Source organism: Platalea leucorodia (genome assembly GCF_965183815.1).
Source record: "Platalea leucorodia genome assembly, contig: HAP1_HAP1_SCAFFOLD_234, whole genome shotgun sequence".
Taxonomy (NCBI): domain Eukaryota; kingdom Metazoa; phylum Chordata; class Aves; order Pelecaniformes; family Threskiornithidae; genus Platalea; species Platalea leucorodia.
Window position 1 is genome coordinate 46,673 of NW_028121331.1, and position 20,708 is coordinate 67,380.

The following is a 20,708-nucleotide window of genomic DNA, read 5'->3' on the forward strand; positions in this document are numbered from 1 at the left end:
GCCTAAGGGGACAACACAGCCTGTGGAGACGATCTGTTTCACTGCTTCAAACCCACCATCTCCTCCTCTCCCTCTCCTTCCCTTGCACTTGGAATCATCCCACTTTTGCAGTCATCTGCTCTGCTCCTTTCCATGTCTAAAAACAAATATAAAGATGAAGGGAAAAACATCAGTCTTTATTGCATATAGTTTTCTTGTGCTTCCTTCTGTTAGATGTCTATTTTGACATTAAAAAAAACAAACAACCTTAATAAATGAGTGATTTGAGACTTGAATAGTGAGTTTCATCTACTTGGCTGCAGGTGCCTGTGAGAACTGGTTTTCCCCAGGCTCCCTCTAGAGTCAATGGAAACAAAAGAAAACGCTAGAGGCTGGTTCCTCCCAACCTATAACTGGCATGCAAAAGAAAGGTTACAAATCCCTTCCAGATGCTCTTCTCTTGCTCTGCGTTTAGGTCAGGGCATTTGATAGCAATAGCAATGAGCAACTCTTTGGAAACAAGCGTGTTTCAGTGCAGACGGATGTCAGATGAGATTGTGTGACAGACTGTGTGGAGTCATCATACCTTTCAGTCACTATTTAGAGTACGAAAGAAGACAAGTTATACTTGGTCCCTATTCCACCCCCTGCCCCTTTCCTGAAGAAACAGAGAGCAAGAAGGTGTGGAAGGAAGCAGGGGATTACAAAAGAGATACTAGATATTACTTATTTTGAAAACAAGAGATTCTCAAGGATTCCTAGTGCAAAAAGGCAAGTACCTCTGAAAAGTAGAAAGAATAGCTTTCAACATATGTATTTCATTTCATTTCATTTGATGGTTTAGCATTTGTGCAATAGAAGAGATGAGTTTGGCACATAGGTGTGACAGATGTTTGCAATAGGTCTGAGTGAATGTGGAATTTGCCAGGAATGGGGTGAAATAGCTCGCAGCCTCTTTAAAATCTTCTGTTCTGGAGAAAGAATCCTTTGGGAGTGTTTGAGAAAGGTAGAAAGATGACAACAAATTCTCTGAGGACTCGAACTGAAATGTAAACCAGAAAAATCAGGGGGTGAGAAAGGCTTGAAGGACTCTCTCTCTCTCTCTGTGCTGTATAGGAGGAAGACTGCAAGCAAGGAAAGAAGCAGAGAAGGAAGGATTCCTTTCATCCAGACTGTGAAATAATCACACTTGGGTTTTGCCATCTTCCTGTCTCGGCAGCATGAACTGAAATTCAGCATGGGAGCAGAAAATGAAACTGCAGTTACTGAGTTCATCCTAGAGGGTTTCTCAGGGCTTGATCAAAGCCTACAGCTATTTCTCTCTCTTCTCCTTCTGCTCATATACCTGACAACAGTGATGGGGAACGCAACCATCATTTTCTTCATGTGTGTGGATCACCGCCTGCAAACCCCCATGTACTTTTTCATCAGCAATCTGGCCTTCCTGGAAATCTGGTTCACAACCTCCACAAGCGTCAAATTGTTTGTGATCCTGAGTTCTGGTAGGAGGACAATCTCACTAAGCAGCTGCTTTACCCAGTCCTGTTTCTATTTTGCCCTGGGCTGTACAGAGATGGTTCTACTTGTTGTCATGTCCTTTGACCGCTACATTGCCATCTGCCAGCCTTTGCGTTATGCTGCCATCATGAAGCCTCAGCTCTGCATCCACCTGGTTGTTGCTGCTTGGGTCATAGGCATCCCAGTCTTGAGTTACCGTCTGGCCCTCCTCTACAAGCTGACTTTCTGTGGCTCGAACAAGATCCACCATTTTTTTTGTGACAACTCCCCCTTGTTCACATTGTCCTGCTCTGACCCCAGCCTGCTTTGGAAAACAGACTCTGTTTTCTTATCGTTTATCCTACTGGGTTCCTTATGTTTAACTCTGGCATTTTCCATGGGCATCCTTTTCTGTATTCTGCACCTGCCAGCAGCCGCTGGGAGGAAAAAAGCTTTTACTACGTGTTCTTCCCATCTCACCACCTTGGCCATTGCATATGGGAGCTGCATTGCTCTCTATGTGCGTCCTTCCGGAGATGTTTCCTTGGACACAAACAGAACTGTAGCTTTGCTGAACACTGTCCTGTACCCAGTCTTAAATCCATTCATCTACAGTCTTAGAAACAAGACTGTGCTACTGGCCCTGAACGAAGCCATTGCCCGTGCAACAACACAGCTTTTCCCCTAATCCTGATGCATTTCTGGACAGCAATTCCAATGAGCTGCTACGTTAAATATGCTAAATAATACCAGTGCATAGGTATGTAACCTGCAAATACAGCTGCCTCAGGAGATGCATGTTCTTGTTGGGTTGTGTTAGGTTAAGTGAGAAGAAGCTCATCTGCACACACAAAGAAGGCACTACCAATGGCAGGAGGAGTAACCCAGTCAATACCCTGCCCCAGCTGCTCCCAGAGCCATCACAGGAGAGCCACCAGCTCATCAAGAGCCCATCTCCACAAAGCGAGAAGAGCACAGAGGCACCGTGGCAGGTGGGAACCCAAAGGACAGGCTCCTGAGGAAGGAACATCTTGTCCCAGCTCCTTCCAGGGCTGCCCTGGGAGAGCCATCAGCCCCGTTGTCCAGGTGTGAAACCCACCAAGAGGAGTCACTGCGAGCAGCTCTCTGGATCACCATTCGGACTAAGGGAATTGTTGCCTAGGGGCGTAGGACACATTATGGGATGCAGGGGAAGAGCATTTTTGGATTGCACAGGACTTTTATTATGGGAAGTTTAGGGGAGGACCCCGACCAGTGCAGTCTGTCCTGTCTTCTCACTAAACTTAATTTCTAGCTCATTGCTGTGTGGGGGAATCTCTCTTCTGCGTGAACATGTGAGCACAGGGGGATGAGTGCAGCAACTGGAGAAGGACCAGGGGGTCAGACAGCCCGTATGTCATTAGTGCCAGCAATTGAGAGACCGGAGTGACTGGACTCTAAGAGTTTGTGTGTCTGTGTGTGTGTGTCTGTGTGTGTGTGTGTGTGTGTGTGTGACTGGGGTGGTCTGTAGCAGCATCTGGAATGGGGTTGCAACCTCAGAGGCTCGTGCACCTGGGGAGGCTGGTATCCAGGGCAGCTACTGAGGAGACCGAGCATCTGAGCCCAGCTGCTGGAGGGATCCACCCTGTAAAAGGTATATATATAGATTAGAACAGAACAGAACGGAATAGAATAGAAGAGAATAGTTCAGTTGGAAGGGACCTACAAGGATCATCTAGTCCAAATAGCTGGCCACTTCAGGTCTGACCAAAAGATAAATCATGTTATTAAGGGCATTGTCCAAATGCCTCTTAAACACTGACACGCATGGGGCATCGACCACCTCTCTAGGAAGCCTGTTCCAGTGTTTGACCACCCTCTTGGTAAAGAAATGCTTCCTAATGTCCAGTCTAAACCTCCCCCGGTGCAGCTTTGAACCATTTCCCCACGTCCTGTCCCTGGATCCAAGAGAGAAGAGATCAACACCTCCCTCTCCACTTCCCCTCCTCAGGAAGCTGTAGAGAGCAATGAGGTCACCCCTCTGCCTCCTTTTGTCCAAACTAGACAAGCCCAGTGTCCTCAGCCGCTCCTCAAAGGACATTTCTTCCAGCCCTTTCACCAGCTTTGGTGCCCTCCTCTGGACGCATTCAAGTACATCCTTCTTCAGTTGTGGGGCCCAGAACTGCACACAGTACTCCAAGTGAGTCTGCACCAGTGCAAAAAACAGCAGGATAATCCCCTGCCCTGGTTTCAGCTGGGACAGAATTAATTTTCTTCCTAGCAGCTGGTACAGTGCTTTGTTTTGGATTTAGGATGAGAATAATGTTGATAACACACTGATGGTTTACTTGTTGCTAAGCAGTGGTTATACTAGTCAAGTGCTTTTCAGCTTCCCATGCTCTGCCAGGTGCACAAGAAGCTGGGAGGGGGCACAGCCAGGACAGCTGACCCAGGCTGGCCACAGGGCTATTCCATACCATGTGACGTCATGCTCACTATATAAGCTGGAGGGAGTTTGCCGGGGGAAAGCGATCGCTGCTCGGGGACGGTCTGGGCATCGGTCAGCAGGTGGTGATTGTGCATCACTTGTTTTGTGTATTATTATTATTTATTATTTATTATTTATTATTATTAGTAGTAGTATTACTATTATTACTATTATTACTATTATTACTATTATTATTTCCCCTTCATCTGTGGCCATATTAAACAGTCTTTGTCTCAACCAATGGGTATTACTTTCTTTTTCTGATTCTCTCCCCCATCCCACTGTGGGAGGGAGGGTGAGCGAGCAGCTGGGTGGTGCTTAGTTGCCGACTGGGGTTAAACCACAACATCCCCTCTTTTGAGCCCCTCGTTATACTGCACCCCAGGGTGCGGTTTGCCCTCTTGGCTGCCAGGGCACACTGCTGACTCCTGTTGAGCCCCCTGCCAGCCAGCACCCCCAGATCCCTCTCTGCAGGGCTGCTCTCCAGCCACTCCCCTCCCAGTCTATACTTGTGCCTGGCATTATTTCATCCGAGGTGCAGAATCCGGCATTTGTTCTTGCAAAACATGGTGAGAGTTGCCTCCTCTGGGTCATGGATACAGCTGTCAGACTGCACAGGGCCCAGGAGTGTTCCCTGTGCTGCCCCATGATGCCCCAGTATGTCCCACTGGCCTCCAGGTAGGGTATGACCCCTTCTCCACTGCTCTCTCAGCCTCATCCTCCAACTGCTGTTTCACCCATCTGTTTGTCTGCCCTTCCAGAATGTAATGTCCTAACTAGGGTACAAGAATAGTGAGGGAGAACATGTCACAAATCTTGCTGAAGTTGAGGTGACCAACATCCACTCTTGTCCCCTCATGCACAAATGCAGTTACTTCATCATGAAGGCAGTCAGCCTGGTGAGGCATGCTTTACCCTCTGAAAGTCCATGCTGACTGCTTTTGGACACATTCTTCTCTTTAAAGGTCCCAGAAATACCACCCAAGAGATATTGATGGCTTACTCCTCACCAAAGTGAGCTTGTACAGCCTGGGGTTCCCTGGGTTGCTCCTTGCGCAACATTGCTTTGTCCTCGCTCACAAGAGACCTCTACCAATCCCATGACCTTTCAAAAGGGATATTCCACAGAAATATCAGTCTTCCCCTGTAACTTCATTACCACTATTCTGCCTGTTATATGCTGTATTTAATTTCTCTAATCGTTCGTGTATTTTCACCTGTTCTTATACAATAAGTAAGTCATCTTATTTTCAATTTCCTGATACAATAAAGTCATCTTACCAGTAGAGGCCCTTTCCATTATTCTCCAGTTTTCTCCTCCCCTTACTTTTTGTTCATTCAGATACCTTTCAGCTATGCTGCTGCTTTGGGTTTCCGGGAGTTAAAGCTTTCATGTCTTTCAGTAGGACAATTGCCTTTGTAGCAAACTCTTCTCTTATGTTTATCTCTACCTTTCTGTAGCTATCTATGTAAAACATTTCTCATAAGATTATCCCTTGTAGAAAGGCAACCTCATTAAAGGTAGCTTGTAAGCAGCATATGCTTGAAGAGTGTATTGTATTGTTTATGAAACTTTATCATGCTTTACTTTGCTTGCAAATAGGAAAAATCCTTCTCTGCCTGTGTGCAGCCGGTTGTCTAAGGAGATGAGGTGGGAGATGGTGCAACGGAGCTGTAACACCCAGTTGCAGACTTCAGTGGAGAAATCTGATGTAAGGAAAAGTGATGTTCTTGCAGCCTTTCAGTACTTAAAGGTAAAGTACCAAAGCTCAAAGCTCAAAGCTCAAGGACAATAAAAAGGGCTTTTTAAAATATCTAAATAGCAAAAGGCAGGCAGGAAATAACATTGGCCCATTACTTGATGAGCAGGGTCACCTCACAAACAGGGACATCGACAAAGCAGAGACGTTTCATGCTTTCTTTGCCTCCGTCTTCAACACCGATGAAGTGTTCTCTGGGCTAGAGAACCATGACTGCAAGAACGACAAACTCCCAACCAACCCTGAACTTGTGTGGGATTTGCTGCTCCAGCTGGATAAGTTAATGGGGCCGGACGGGATTCATCCGAGGGTACTTAAAGAGCTGGCTGATGTCGTAGCGAGACCTCTCTCAATGATTTTTCAATCCTCTTGGGAATCTGGGGAGGTCCCAGTTGACTGGAAGCTGGCAAACGTTGTCCCAGTCTTCAAGATGGGCAACAGGGATGACCCTGGTAGCTACAGGCCTGTCAGTCTCACCTCTGTGCCTGGCAAAATGAGGGAGAAAATTCTTCTGGGAGTTATTGAAAAACACCTGAAAGACAACGCAGCCATTGGTCCCAGCCAGCACGGGTTCACAAGGAGAAAGCCCTGCTTGACAAACTTGATTTCCTCCTATGACAACGTTACCCACCTAGCTGACCAAGGGAAGCCAGTTGATGTCATCTTTTTGGACTTCAGTAAAGCCTTTGATACCGTCTCTCACAGTATCCTCCTGGACAAAATGTCCAGCATACAGCTGGATAAACACCTAATGCAATGGGTGAGCAATTGGCTGATGGGTCAGGCTCAAAGGGTTACAGTAAATGGAGTTACATCGGGCTGGCGACCAGTCACTAGTGGGGTTCCCCAGGGATCTATGTTGGGGCCAGTGCTCTTTAATGTCTTCATAAATGACTTGGATGCAGGACTCGAAGGTTTGTTATCAAAGTTTGCCGATGACACAAAATTGGGAGGAGCCGTTGACACTCTTGAGGGCAGAGAGGCCCTGCAGAGGGATCTGGACAAATCAGAGAGCTGGGCAATCCCCAAGTGTATGAAGTTTAACAAGGGCAAGTGCCAGATTTTGCACTAGGGACATGGCGACCCTGGATGTACATACAGACTGGGGAATGAGAGACTGGAGAGCAGCCCCGTGGAGAGGGATCTGGGGGTTCTGGTCAACGGCAAGTTGAACATGAGCCAACAGTGTGCCCTGGCAGCCAGGAGGGCCAACCGTGTCCTGGGGTGCATCAAGCACTGCATTGCCAGCCAGTCGAGGGAGGAGATTGTCCCGCTCTGCTCTGCACTGGTGCAGCCTCACCTTGAGTACTGTGTGCAGTGTTGGGTGCCACAGTACAAAAAAAAACCCCAAAGCTACTGAAGAGTGTCCAGAGGAAAGCCACAAAGATGGTAAAGGGTTTAGAGGGGAAGGTGTATGAGGAGCGGCTGAAGTCACTTGGTCTGTTCAGCCTGGAGAAGAGGAGACTGAGGGGAGACCTCACCACGGTCTACAGCTTCCTCACGAGGGAAGGAGGAGGGGCAGGTGCTGATCTCTTCTCCCTGATGACCAATGATAGGACCCGAGGGAACGGCAGGAAGATATGCCAGGGGAGGTTTAGGTTGGACATTAGGAAAAGATTCTTTACCCAGAGGGTGGTGGAGCACTGGAACAGGCTGACCCTGCAGGCAGTCACATCGCCAAGCCTGACAACATTCAAGAAGCATTTGGACAACACCCTCAGACACAGGGTGTGAATTTTGGGGTTGTCCGATGCAGGGACAGGAGTGGGACTCAATGATCCTTGTGGGTCCCTTCCAACTCAGGACATTCTATGATTCTATGATTCTATGATTCTTATAAGATAGATGAGGACAGACTTTTTAGCAGGGCCTTTTGCAATAGGACAAGGGGTAATGGTTTTAAACTAAACGAGGCTAGCTTTAGACTAGATATAAGGAAGAAATTTTTTACAATGAGCATGGTGAGACACTGGAACAGGTTGCCCAGGCGGTAGATGCCCCATCTCTGGAAACATTCAAGGACAGGTTGGACGGGGCTCTAAGCAACCTGATCTAGTTGAAGATGTCCCTGCTCAGTGCAGGGGGGTTGGACTAGATGACCTTTAAAGGTCCCTTCCAACCCAAAGCATTCCAGGATTCTATGATTCTATGAAAAGGTGAATCAAGTCAGTTTGCAGAGGTGAAAGCCATCCAGCTGGCTTTGGATATTGCTGAAGGAGAAAAATGGCCAATGCTCTATCTCTATACTGACTCATGCATGGTGGCAAATGGCCTGTGGGCGTGGTTGCAGTAATGGAAGCACAGTAACTAATAGCGCAGAGGCAAACCCATCTGGGCTGCTGCACTGTGGCAAGATACTGCTGCCTGGGTAGAAAACCTGGCTGTAAAAGCACGTCACGTAGATGCTCACGTAGCCAAGAGTCGGGCCACTGAAGAACATCAAAACAACCAGCAGGTGGATCAGGCTGCTAAGATTGAAGTGGATCTGGACTGGCAACAGAAGGGTGAATTATTTCTAGCTGGGTGGGCCCATGACACCTCAGGCCATCAAGGAAGAGATGCAACATATAGATGGGCCCATGATTGAGGGATGAACTTGACCACGGACACTACTGCACAGGTTATCCATGAATGTGAAACATGTGCTGCAATCAAGCAAGCAAAGCGGTTCAAGCCTCTCTGGTATGGAGGACCATGGCTGAAATATAAATATTAGGGAGGCCTGGCAGATTGATGATATCACACTCCCACAAACCTGCCAAGGCAAGCGCCATGTGCTTACAATGGTGGAAGCAACCACCGGATGGCTGGAGACATATCCCGTGCCTCATGCTACTGCCCGGAACACTGTCCTGGGTCTTGAAAAGCAAGTCCTGTGGTGACATGGCGCCCCAGAAAGAATTGAGTCAGACAGCAGGACTCATTTCCGAAACAACCTCACAGACACCTGGGCCCAAGAGCATGGCATTGAGTGGATATATCTCATCCCCTATCATGCACCAGCCTCCAGGAAAATCAAACAGTACAATGTGAAACATGTGCTGCAATCAAGCGTGTTAAAGACTACACCGAGAGCAATGGGTGCTGGGATGTTCAAACATTGGGACACACATTTAGCAAAGGCCACCCGGTTAGTCAACACTAGGGGATCTGCTGATAGAGTTGGCCCTGCCCAGTCAAAACTTTTACGTACTGTAGAGGGGGATAAAGTCCCTCTAGCGCACATAAAAAATATGCTGGGGAAGACAGTCTGGGTTATTCCTGCCTTGGGTAAAGGCAAAACCATTCGTGGGATTGCTTCTGCTCAAGGACCTGGGTGCACTTGGTGGGTGATGCAGGAGGATGGGAAAGTCCAATGCGTTCCTCAAGGGGATTTGATTTTGGGTGAGAATAGCCAATGGTTTGAATTGGATGATGTTAATTGCTACGTAATACTTCTCACACTGCCCCACCAGCGAGTACATTGGGAGGGGCACAGAAGTTGTGAGGGGACACAGCTGGGACAGCTGACCCCAGCTGACCAAAGGGGTATTCTGTACCATGTGATGTCATGCTCAGCATATAAAGCTGGCGGAAAAGCTGGCCGAGGGTCCGCTGCTCAGAAACTGGCTGGGCATTGGACAGCATCACTTCTTTTGTATATTCTTTTATCATTGTATATTCTTTTCCCTTTCTTTTCTATCCCATTAAATTGCCTTTATCTCAACCCATGAGTTTTACCTTTTGTTTTCGATTCTCTCCCTCATCCCACTGCGGGGGAGTGAGCGAATGGCTGTGCAAACACGGTTCAGCAATAGCCAAAACACGGGTGTGTTATCAACACTGGTTTAGGCACAAATGCAAAACATAGCACCATGTGGGCTCTCTGAAGGAAGTTAACCCCATCCCAGCCAGACCCAGTCCACTTGAAATGGGGGCCCAAAAATGGACGCAGTTGCTTACAGGTGGCCTAACGAGTGAGGAGCAGGGGGAGACAATCTCTTCCCTCGCACTTTTGGCGAGGGTTCTCTTTATGCACTTCAGGACACTGCTGGCCGCCTTTGCTGCCAGGTCGCACTGGATCGAGTGGATAAATGCTGGATGGTGTTCTGTATTTAATTTCTCTAATCTTTCCTGTATTTTCACCTGTCTGGATAGAACGACCATTTCTAAAGTCATCTTTTCAGCATGTTGTGCAGACAACAGCCCTTTCCATTATTCTGCAGTTTTCTCCTGCCCTTACTCTTTGTTCATTCAGATCCTTCTCACCTGTGCTGCTGCTTTGAGCTTCAGGGACTAAAAGCTTGCCTGTCCTTCAGTAGGACAAGTGTCTGTTTAGCCAATTCTTTAATTATGTTTATCTCTACCTTTCTGTAGCTATGTATCTAAAACATTTCTCATAATATTATCCCTTGTAGAAAGGCAGCCTCATTAGTGGTAGCTTGTAGAGTAGCATATGCTCGAGGAGTGTATTGTATTGTTTATGAAGCTTTATTAAGTTTAATTTTCTTTGCTGGCCAACAGGAAGAATCCTTCTGTGCCTGTGTGCAGCCAGTTGTCTAAGGAGATGAGGTGGGAGATGGTGCAATGGAGCTGTAACATTCAGCTCCCAGAGGTCAGTGAAGTCTGATGTCAGGAAACGGATGTAAATCCCAGGTGGCCAATGAGAGAAATGGTGAGGTTGAGGAAGGGAGGAAGCAAGGGGCAAGGCTGTCACTACAGTGCCAGACCTCAAGGGACTGCTTTTCCTAGCTGTGCAGACCTCCCGAGGAGACCCTCTGCATCAATATCAATTGGAGAATGCTGCTATCACCTCTGCTCTCAACTGAAATGAATAAAATATAACCTTTAAAAAAAAGGATTTTGATTAGGTGCACTTGGAAATCTTCCTCCTTAACTACACTATGAAATGACTCTACAATTAGCTGGACAAGTCTTGAAGAGTTGAAGAAAATCACAGGAAGAGAAATAGCTCGTTAGGGCTTTCTGTATTTTAATGAGCCCCCATGCTGTAGTTGGCCCTGTGTCCGTGAACCTCAGATACTGAGAGGAGACTGAACAAACCTCTCAAGAAGTCAAAGGCAGAAGCAAAACCTTGAAGCATTGATTGGCCCCCCTGAGGGCCATTACTGACAAAGCCTCCCCAAGGGCTCGTTAGAGAAGCTAACTGGAGGCTGTGATTGCAGGTAGGCAAAGGCACTGTGCAGGGGGCTGTAATGCTGAGAAAACCCTTGGTTTGTCTGATGAAGCAGCAAGGCCAAGTCCTAGCCTGCAGGCCCTGGGAAGGCAGATCCTGTCCCTCACGTCTGGCTCAGGGCTCTTCCTGGGGGCAGTGGGATGTGAGGATGAGCAATGCCAAGTGCAGAAAAACTGTGCAACACCTCCCGGCCTCCCCAGGCAGGGATGAGGAAGAAACAAAGTCCAGAGCCTCAAAATGAAATTTTGTGGCAGGCATCAGCTGCTGCCATAGTCAAGAGGAGAAAGACCTCAGTCCTGTTGGGCTCAGGGGGAGGGTGTCTAGTTAGTGTCAGGGCATGGGCTCGCTTTGTGGATTAGGGTTTTGTGTAGGGCTGTTGTGAGGGTTAGGGTCAAGGCTAGCATTTTAGTGTTCGGGATAAAGGCTAGGAATTAGAGTGAGTAATAGGGTGAGAGTAAGTGTTTGTGGTTTGGGGCTTTGGTTTAGAAGTAAGGTTTGAAGTTAGGGATTGGAGTAGTGGATTCCTGTCAGGGGGAAGGGTGCCATGTAGGGGGAGGGTTAGGGCTTAAGCTTACTGGTTAGAGATGCCTAACATGAATGTTTTCTTAGTATCATGGTGGCATCAAAATTACCCAAACACATCTTTCCTCTTCAAAATCTTTCATCTCTATTGGCCAAATATCTCTTCCCTTGCCCCAGCTACCCCTGACCTCCCCACATCTTTCATCTTGTTGGGGGGAGCATTGTGATGGCTTTCAAGACCTCAGAGTATCTCTCTCCCCACTGCTGCCTGGTCAGAAGTGACCTCACAGCCAGCATCCAAGGGGACACAGTGTGCTGCTGTGCTGGAGAGGCCTCTTCACAGCCTACCCAGCAGCCTGGAAGGCAGGTGATGTCTTCCACCACCCCAAAGGTACCTGCTTGCCTACAAGCTCATGCTGCAGAAGCCTCCCATATGGCCTGTGACACAGTTCCCATATGGGTACTTCAGCTACATAGGGCAGTGGCCACCTCTTTGTGGACGACTTAATCGAGCCCTGAATGTAAATTTTTAGGAAAAAGTTGAAACCTCTGCAGAAAAGAACTCAATGTAATAGCTGAGAAAGTCTTCATTTCCAGCATGGCTAGCTTGTTATGAATTTTCAATATTTTTTTCATCAATGTTTATTAACAGCAGGAGGGGCACGTACTGGCAAGCTGATTATACTCCCTTGCTCTGTATGAGTAGCTTTATGCAGCCACTTATCAAAAGAAATTTTACCATCATTCATATGGAGAAACATTGCTCAGAAGAACTACTCTATTTCTGTTGGAACCCTCTATGTCTCTGCTTCTGCATCTTTGTCTTTTCTCCTTCCTCTGCTTATTCTGTCATCAAAAATCTCTCCAAGCGGAAGACTGATTGAATCGTAGAATAGCTCAGGTTAGAAGAGATTTGAATGTCATCTTTCCAACACTCCAGATTGAGGCAGGGTGAACTAGGTGAGGTAGCTCCAGAGCTCCTCTCAGCTTGCCAAGGGAGCTGAAGGTGAGCTGCATCCCATCATACTGGGAGATAATAAAGATGTTCAACAGTGTTGGCCCAAGTGCTGGTAGCAGAGAGGTGACGATAATGACTGGCTGCAAGGAGGAATCTGTGCCAGTGGTGACATCTGAGCCTGATCGTGCAGTCATCCTCCCGTCTACCTCATCGTCTACTTCTTTAGTCCAGATATCACCAATCTAGCTAGAAGGAGACTATGGGAGGCCATGTTAAGGCCTTGCTAAAGGCCAGCTATGCAACCTCTCTGATGGCTCTTGCCTTTACAAGGCGTTTTACAGAGGTCTCACAATGAAACCAGCCAGCCCCACTTGCACCTCTCTGCACCAGAAACCTTCTCCACATCTCACACTTCCAGGAGAGTGCCCAGGACACAGCACACACCTGTCTGGGTTTTCTGGGCCTGTTCAGAAGAGAGCCAGAAGTCATTGCTCCCAGCAGGCCCATGACTCCAATTGGCTCTTTGTGCAGCCCACAGCTTTTCTGAGCACTTCTCTCCGTGTCCCACTCCCCTCCAAACTTTCTGATCCTCAGGCTGCAGATGAGGGGATTGAGCAGGGGCCTGAGGACCGTGTAGCAAAAGGGCTTTGTCCAGCTATCTCGGGAGGGCTTTTCTGGGCATCTGACAGACAAAGATGAGGATGCTGTAGAAAACAGTTTCACGAGTGAGGTGAGAGCAGCAGGTGGAGAAGGCCTCCCACCTGTCCATGCTGGGTGGGAGAGCTGCCCCAGGGTTGCAGCTCTGGTGCACGCACAGGATGCCCCTGTGAAGAGGAAGGGGAGGCCCAGATCTAAAAAGCAGGTTATGAGAGCAAAGAGCATAAGTGTCCTGGTGTCACTGCAGGAGAGCTCCAGTGAAATCACAGAAGAAGTGGTGCACTGCACTGGGGCCACAGACCTGTATCTGGGACAAGAATGAAGTGACTATTGTAGATGAGAGAAACCCCCCTAGCCAAGGTGTAGCTGCCTTCCCAAAACAGACCTTCCAGGCCATGAGTCTTGCAGAGAGAAGCAGGTGGCACACAGCCCAGTACTGATCATAGGATGTAGCCACCAGCAGGAAACACTCAGTACATGCAAAAGGTGCAGCAAGTACTACTAATACCACTGTCAGCAGAGATGGTGGTGTGTCCAGTCTGGTCAGCAGTGGGGTCAGGTCAGAGGCGTGGTGGTGGAACTATAGCAAGTCTTCAAGTTGTCCACCCCCAGCACAATGATGACAAGTGCCCAACACCAGTCACAGGGCAGGTCATGAGAGAGAGGAGTGTTGCGGACATTCCCTATTCGCACCTAAGCGCTGCAGTGTATCACCCTGCTTTGCACTCCTTTGAGATGCCCCAAGGCATGAGGAATGGACACAGGAACCTTGGGCCAAGGAAGTGCATCCAAGTGCTGCATTCAGGTGGTTTCCAGGGGACATTCCTCTCCATGTGAAGTGACCTCAAGACACTGTCTTTCCCACAGGCCTTCACAGCAACCCCAAGAATAGCTGATGGCATTTGTGCTCTCTCAGGTTCATCTGTGCCACGCACACCATGTCTTTAGTCTCATCTCATAGAATGAGACAGAATGGCTTGGGTTAGAAGGCACCTCTAAAGATCATCTAGTCCAACCCCCCTTTCCATGGGCAGAGACATCTTCCACTAGATCACATAGCTCAAAGCCTCATCCAGCCTGACGCTGAACACTTCCAGGGATGGGGCAGCCACAACTTCTTCAGGCAACCTCTTCCAGCGTCTCACCACCCTCATCATAAAAAAATTTCTTCCCTATGTCCAATCTAAACCTAACCTCCTTCAGTTTAAAACCATTGCCCCTTGGCCTGTCACTACAGGCCTTCATAAAAATTCTCTCTCCATCTTTCCTATAAGCCCTTTTTATATATTGAAAAGCCACAAGGAGGTCTCCCCAGACCCTTCTCTTCTCCAGGCTGAACAACCCCAACTCTCTCAGCCTCTCTTCATAGGAGAGGTGTTTCAGCCCTCAGATCATTTTCGTGGCTCTCCTCTGGACCCGCTCCAACAGGTCCATGTCTGTCTTGTCCTTGGGAATACAGAGCTGGACACAGTGCTCCAGCTGGGGTCTCACAAGACTAGAGGGGGAGAATCACCTCCCTCAACCTGTTGGCCATACTTTTATTTAGGCCGCCCAGCATACGGCTGGGTTTCTGGGCTGCAAGAGCACATTACTGGCCCATGTCCAACTTTTCACCCACCAATATCCTGAAGTCTTTCTCTGCAGGGCTGCTCTCAATCCATTCACCTCCCAGTCTTTACTGACAGTGGGGATTGCCCCGACCCAGGTGAATGGCCTTGCACTTGGCCTTGTTGAACTTCATGAAGCTTGCATGGACCTCCTACTCAAGCCTGTCCAGGTCCCTCTGGATGGCATCCCTCCCCTCAAGTGAATCAGCTGTCCCACTCAGCTTGGTGCCCTCTGCAAACTTGCTGAGGGTGCACTCAATCCCACTCTCTCTGTCATTGATGAAGATACTAAATAGTACTGGTCCCAGTACGGACCCTTGAGGGACACCCCCTGTTATTGGTTTCCACTTATGCATTAGCCATTGACTGTAACCATTTGCATGTGGTCATCTAGCCATTTCCTTATCCATCTAACTGTCCATCCGTCATACCCATACCTCTCCAATTTAGCAGCAAGAATGTTGTGGGGGACCATATCAAATGACTTAGGTCAGCTCTGCCAAAGAAGTGCCCATTGCCTGTCACTGCGTGCAATCACAGGACTGCCACACAAAAGGCCTGTGACCAAGCCGCAAGAGCAATCCTTCCTTACAGCAACGCAGGGGCTCAGAGAGAGAGTGTGGAATTTAAAAGAGAACAGCTCCAGAAAGACCGAGCGCTGGTGCTCCCCAGCAGTGGTGCTGTGCCAGGACTCTTTTCCCCTCCACCTCTGCACACAGGCACGGCCACTGCAGCACCAGAAGAAGTCTCAGAAAAAGGACCTCAGATGAAGAAGTCGCTGCAGGGTCTTTTTGTTTTTTTAAATGCACAGAGAACATGGCTCTTATTTCAACAGTCTCTGGGTAACACTAGAAAGGTAGATAAGGAATTAGAAATGGTGTAAAGAATGACATTAATTTCTGCACACTATCACATGTAAAACAGAGCAAAAAACCCTCCACCTCACCACCAAAACCTCCAGAAGACAGGCTGAGCCTGTAATGAGCTACACTATGAGCGATATGCATGAGAAAATGGACAGTTTACTGCTTCAGAAAAGCATCCAGTCATCAGTTTCCACACTGCATCCTTGAGCTCCTGGTTCCTCATGCTGTAGATGAGGGGGTTCACTGCTGGAGGCACCACCGAGTACAGAACTGCCACCACCAGATCCAGCAATGGGGAGGAGATGGAGGGAGGCTTCAGGTAGGCAAACATGCCAGTGCTTAGAAAAAGCGAGACCACGGCCAGGTGAGCGAAGCACATGGAAAAGGCCTTGTGCCGTCCCTGCTCAGAGGGGATCCTCAGCACGGCCCTGAAGATATGCACATAGGACAGCACAATGAAAACAAAACAGCCATATGCTGCTAAGAGACTAACCACAATAAGCCCAACTTCCCTGAGGTAGGAGTGTGAGCAGGAGAGCTTGAGGATCTGGGGGATTTCACAGAAGAACTGGTCCATGACATTGCCTTGGCAGAGGGGGAGTGAAAATGTATTGGCAGACTGCAGCAGAGAATTGAGAAAGCCACTGCCCCAGGCAGCTGCTGCCATGTGGACACAAGCTCTGCTGCCCAGGAGGGTCCCATAGTGCAGAGGTTTGCAGATGGCAACGTAGCGGTCATAGGACATGATGGTGACGAGACAATACTCTGCTGCCATCAAAAAGACAAACAGAAAGACCTGGGCAGCACATCCCTGGCAGGAGATGGCCGTGGTGTCCCAGAGGGAATTGGCCATGGCTTTGGGGAGAATGATGGAGATGGAGCCCAGGTCAAGGATGGAGAGGTTGAGGAGGAAGAAGTACATGGGGGTGTGGAGGTGGTGGTTGCAGGCCACGGTGGTGATGATGAGGCCGTTGCCCAGGAGGGCAGCCAGGTAGATGCCCAGGAAGAGCCAGAAGTACACGAGCTGCAGCTCCCGTGTGTCTGCGAATGCCAAGAGGATGAATTCAGTGATGGAGCTGGCGTTGGACATTTGCTGCTTCTGGGCATGGGAACCTGTCCAAGGAGGAAAAGGCAGTGAGAAGTTAAGGCAGAGTTCTTTGAGCAAAACCTACTCCAGTTCTCATGGAAACTCCCCAGGCTTCCTTGCCCCTTTCAGGTAGACCTTTGTCATGTTGCTTTTATGAGCTCTGCATGGTGTTGGCAGAGGGTGCCACTGGGAACAGGGAGCTCTGCTGTGGACTCTTGAAGTGTCACTCCTGCCCTACAGCAACCGGTAAACAGGAACACAGGGTGATCTCAGATTAAATCCACCTCTGATGCCAGTGAACTTTTCAGCTTTGTTGTTCTCATTTCACCCAACAGCAGAGCAGAGCTGTGGGGATTTTGGTTTGTGTATTTTGTTCTAGTTGCCTCACCGAAACCAAGGAGTGTTTTTAAGGTAGAAAGCTTTGGCATTCCTGTTGCACTCCAGGTGAAACCTTGTGGGTGCTGACAGGCAAAGGAAGCTCCCTGGGCAGGCTGAGTGCTCATCCTGGCAGGCGGCAGAGTCCCTGCCCTGGCACACAGCCCCCTGGGGTGCAGGGACCCTCCTCTGAACGACAGCCCTGCACACCCTGGCTGCACAACTGGCTTCACAGCCCTGCAGCCATCCCCAGGAGAAGGCAGCCATCATGCCCTGTCCTTCTGACCGTGCAGCAGGGAAGCCCTGCCCTGGAGTACGTCCTCCGTCTTCACACCAGGGAAGCCAAGACAGACATCCTGACAGGTCCTAGCAGTCATGGGATGTGCCAGCTCTGGAAGACCTGTCCAGGATACTCGTCTGCATTGCCCTGCTGCCAGAGACTTACCGTGTCAGATGCTGTGAAGATTTCTCTGGGAACAAGCTCAGCTCTGTCCTCCCACCCCAGACTGCCTTGAACCTCTCTCTGCCTCACTCATCTCCCCTCGGTGCCTGCGGGCAGTGCCCTCAGCCCTGCTGCACTTTGCAGAGGAGCCACTCCTGGGCAGAGCTGTCTCTCAGCACTGCTGCCCACTTGCCATGAGCTCCCTGCATCCCAGGAGCCTGGGCCACCTGAGCAACAGAGGACCAGCCCAAGGCAGCACTTTGTCTCCACGCTCTGGGCTCCCTCCAGGTGTCCCTGGGGCTCCAGGGGAACCTACTGTGAAACAGGCTGAATGTTCCCTCCCTCAGCTGGGGAGAGACACTTCTTTCCTGCAGTGTCATTTCTCCTATCTGAGGCAGAGTTAGGTCTAAAAATCACCTTTGTTGTCTTATTATTAGGCAGGACACCCAGACAAAGACAGGCAGGGATCTTTACTCCTGCTGAGGGAAGGGATTCAGCTGAGTCAATCGAGGCATCTCATCCTGCGTTTCTATTGTGAGCGCTGGAAGGGGACTGAGCTCCCTCCCTTGCCTGTCACAAACCCACAGGACGTGGGATTCCTCTTGCCTCAGTTCAGGCAATAGGGTTAAATAGGCACCTGCATGTGAGTTCCTTGTCTCAGCTCCCATGGTAATTGCTGAAGATGTAGGTCAGGAGTTGGCTGTTCAGGTGAAATAGCTGGTGATGTTTGAGGTACCAGAGGTTGTCCAAGGCATGTGCAACACAGCTGCACCTGTCCCTATTTACTATTTCCTTGGCAGCCTGCGCTGCCATCTGACCAAATACTGTCCTGTATCACAGGGAGAGCTATGTTTCTCTGTCTTTTCCATCAGCTGGCTTGACTAGATCTCCATTGACTATAATGGCGGTTTTCATCCCCATATTGCCTAATCACATCCTGGACAGTTACTCTTTTTAATGTCCAAATTGAGGCCTGTAGTGTTGTATGAGATGTCAAGGCTCTCACACAGAACTACATGCGGCTGGCAGGTACAGCACAGGAAAGCCATCCTCAGTCAGAGCAAGAGTGTGACAGATGCCCCGGACAGCACTGCAGACAGGTTCGGTGCCTTTGTGCAGGCCACTGACTGCCACCACTGCACTGTGGCAGGGTCTGTCCCTTCTCTATCCAGCAGATGTAGGGCAGTCCAGGAACACAAGGCACATCACACTGGGCTCTCCACTTGGGTGCCTACATTCTCAGACTGCTGGTTTTGCTCTGCATCAACCTTTACTCACCCTCTTGATGATACAGCCAAGGAACAGACCAACAGTTTTCACAGTGGGTCTGTCAGCAGCACCTTGTCATTCATGGAGATCACCTTCACGTCCACTGAAGGCCCTCAGGGGCAGCAGAGATACCACTGAAGTAAACCCATTTCTTTCCAGGGCTGCGTTTCCCAGCCCTGTTTCTCTCTGTCCCTGCAACAGCAGGGTTTGCTCACTCTCTTGGCATCCAGTTTCAACTTTATTTTTCCATCTGCTCTCCACTCTGGCATGTCTCTGCTCTGAAGCAAAGCCTTTGCACACATGCGGTCTTGGATGCGTGGTACCAGGTTTTACCAAGACAAGTCAGAGCTTGGCCTGGTGCTGCACCTGAGGTGCTACAGCCCAAATGTGCACCGATGCCCCCAGCCAGGGGCATAGCCAGGACGAGCTGGAGCCTGTGCTTTTTGACATCGATGGAGTAACTGCCAAGGCGTGGTAGAACAAGTCACACAGCTTGGGGTGCTGCAATGGATGGGTACAGGCTTTTCAGGACAGACAGGCTGGAAGGATCAGGAGTGGGGTTTCTCTCAAAGTGAAGAAGCTACTTGGATGTATGGGGATCCTCTGTGGGGCCAGTGAAAGCTCTGGTGAGTCCTTGTGAGTGAGGATCAGAGGAGGGCCCAGTAAAAGTGACATTGTGGTGGGAGATGAGGAACCCACGGTCAGGGTGGAGAAGTGGGCATAGTCTTTTCTAAGCACCCCAAGGAAGTCTCTGGATGGAGAAGCTTGGGCCGCACCGGGGATTTTGATGACCGTGGCATTTTCTGGAAGGGGAGCAGAGCAGCATGCAAACAGTCCAGGCAGTTTCTGGAGTTTCTTGGGACAACTTCTGAGCATAGCTGCCAGATGGGCCAACAAAGGTAATGCAAACCTGGATCTGGTACTTGCCAGCAAGGAAGAGCTTGTCCGAGATGTGAAGATCATTGTAAGTCTTGGTTGTCATCACCCTGAAATATTGGGGTCCCAGTTCCTGAGGGGAATGGGGAAGGAAAACAGGAGACTGCAGATGCTGGATGTTAGAAGGGCAGACTTTGGCCTATGCTGGGGAGTTCTAGTGGGGATCCAATGGTCAGCAGCACTGAATGGCAGCAGAGCTCAGTACAGCTGGTCTTCAAGGCCAGCATCCTCCAAGCATAGCAATGGTCTATAACAAATGTCGGCTGAAAGCTGAAAGTAAATTCAAGGGCACCATAATGAGCTGTTACTACTTCAGGGACAGTGAAAGAAGAAGCAAAGATAATATGGAATCACCCCCAAGTTTAGTAAGAGCAGGTGTAGATTGATCTGAGATATTTAGTGTGCTCTTTGACTCAGTTATCACCAGCAAGGTCTCCCAGGCCTTTGTGCCTCAAGGCAGGAGTCTGGATGAAAACAGCCAATGGTGGATGGGAATCAAATCAGGGGCTACTTGAGCAAACTCAAACGTTACCAGTCAGAAGGGACTGGATGTATATATCTGTATTTAAATAGTGGGAGAAAAAGTGCTATCAGCTTGCTGGTCCATGTCCATGGCCTATGAAAAAATAACGAGAATTTACAGACGAGCATCAAAGTTCTGAAAATGAAGGCTTCTTATACACTTATCACACTGAGGTCTTTTCTGCCTACGTTTCAACTTCTGCTTAACATCTTCATTCAAGGGTTGATACAGTTGCCCACACAGAGGTGGCGAGGATACGTGGGAGTACCCGACGCCCCAACATGGTACTAGGAAATGTGACCCAGGGCTGATGGGAGCATTTCTGGAGCAGGAGCTGGCAGACAGGCAGGGTAGGCCAAAGCATCTCAGTTGAGACAACTGATATCTCTCCTTTGAGTAGAAAAGGAAGCCTGGACTGTTGCATCCAGGCTGTCCAGCGCTGGAGGAGGATGAGAAATGAGTGGGTCTAGATGCTGCGGAGTCTACAAAGAACATGCTCCTGTAACCCAGCTATGTTGGGATTAATGCAGATTTGGCTATTCAAAAGAGAACATTCCATTCACGTTGTCTCTTTGCTTCCCTCTGTG

At 49.2% G+C, this 20,708-nt stretch overlaps 1 protein-coding gene across 1 annotated transcript; it reads left to right on the forward strand.

Moving 5' to 3' along the window:
* Positions 1 to 1,216: 1,216 nt before the first annotated feature.
* Positions 1,217 to 2,164, forward strand: LOC309603894 (olfactory receptor 6E1-like; the record flags this gene model as incomplete). The annotated part of the gene is made up of 1 exon (XM_082338778.1): positions 1,217 to 2,164. One exon carries the CDS (start codon positions 1,217 to 1,219, stop codon positions 2,162 to 2,164), a length of 948 nt encoding a protein of 315 aa, XP_082194904.1.
* Between the last annotated feature and the right edge of the window lie 18,544 nt (positions 2,165 to 20,708).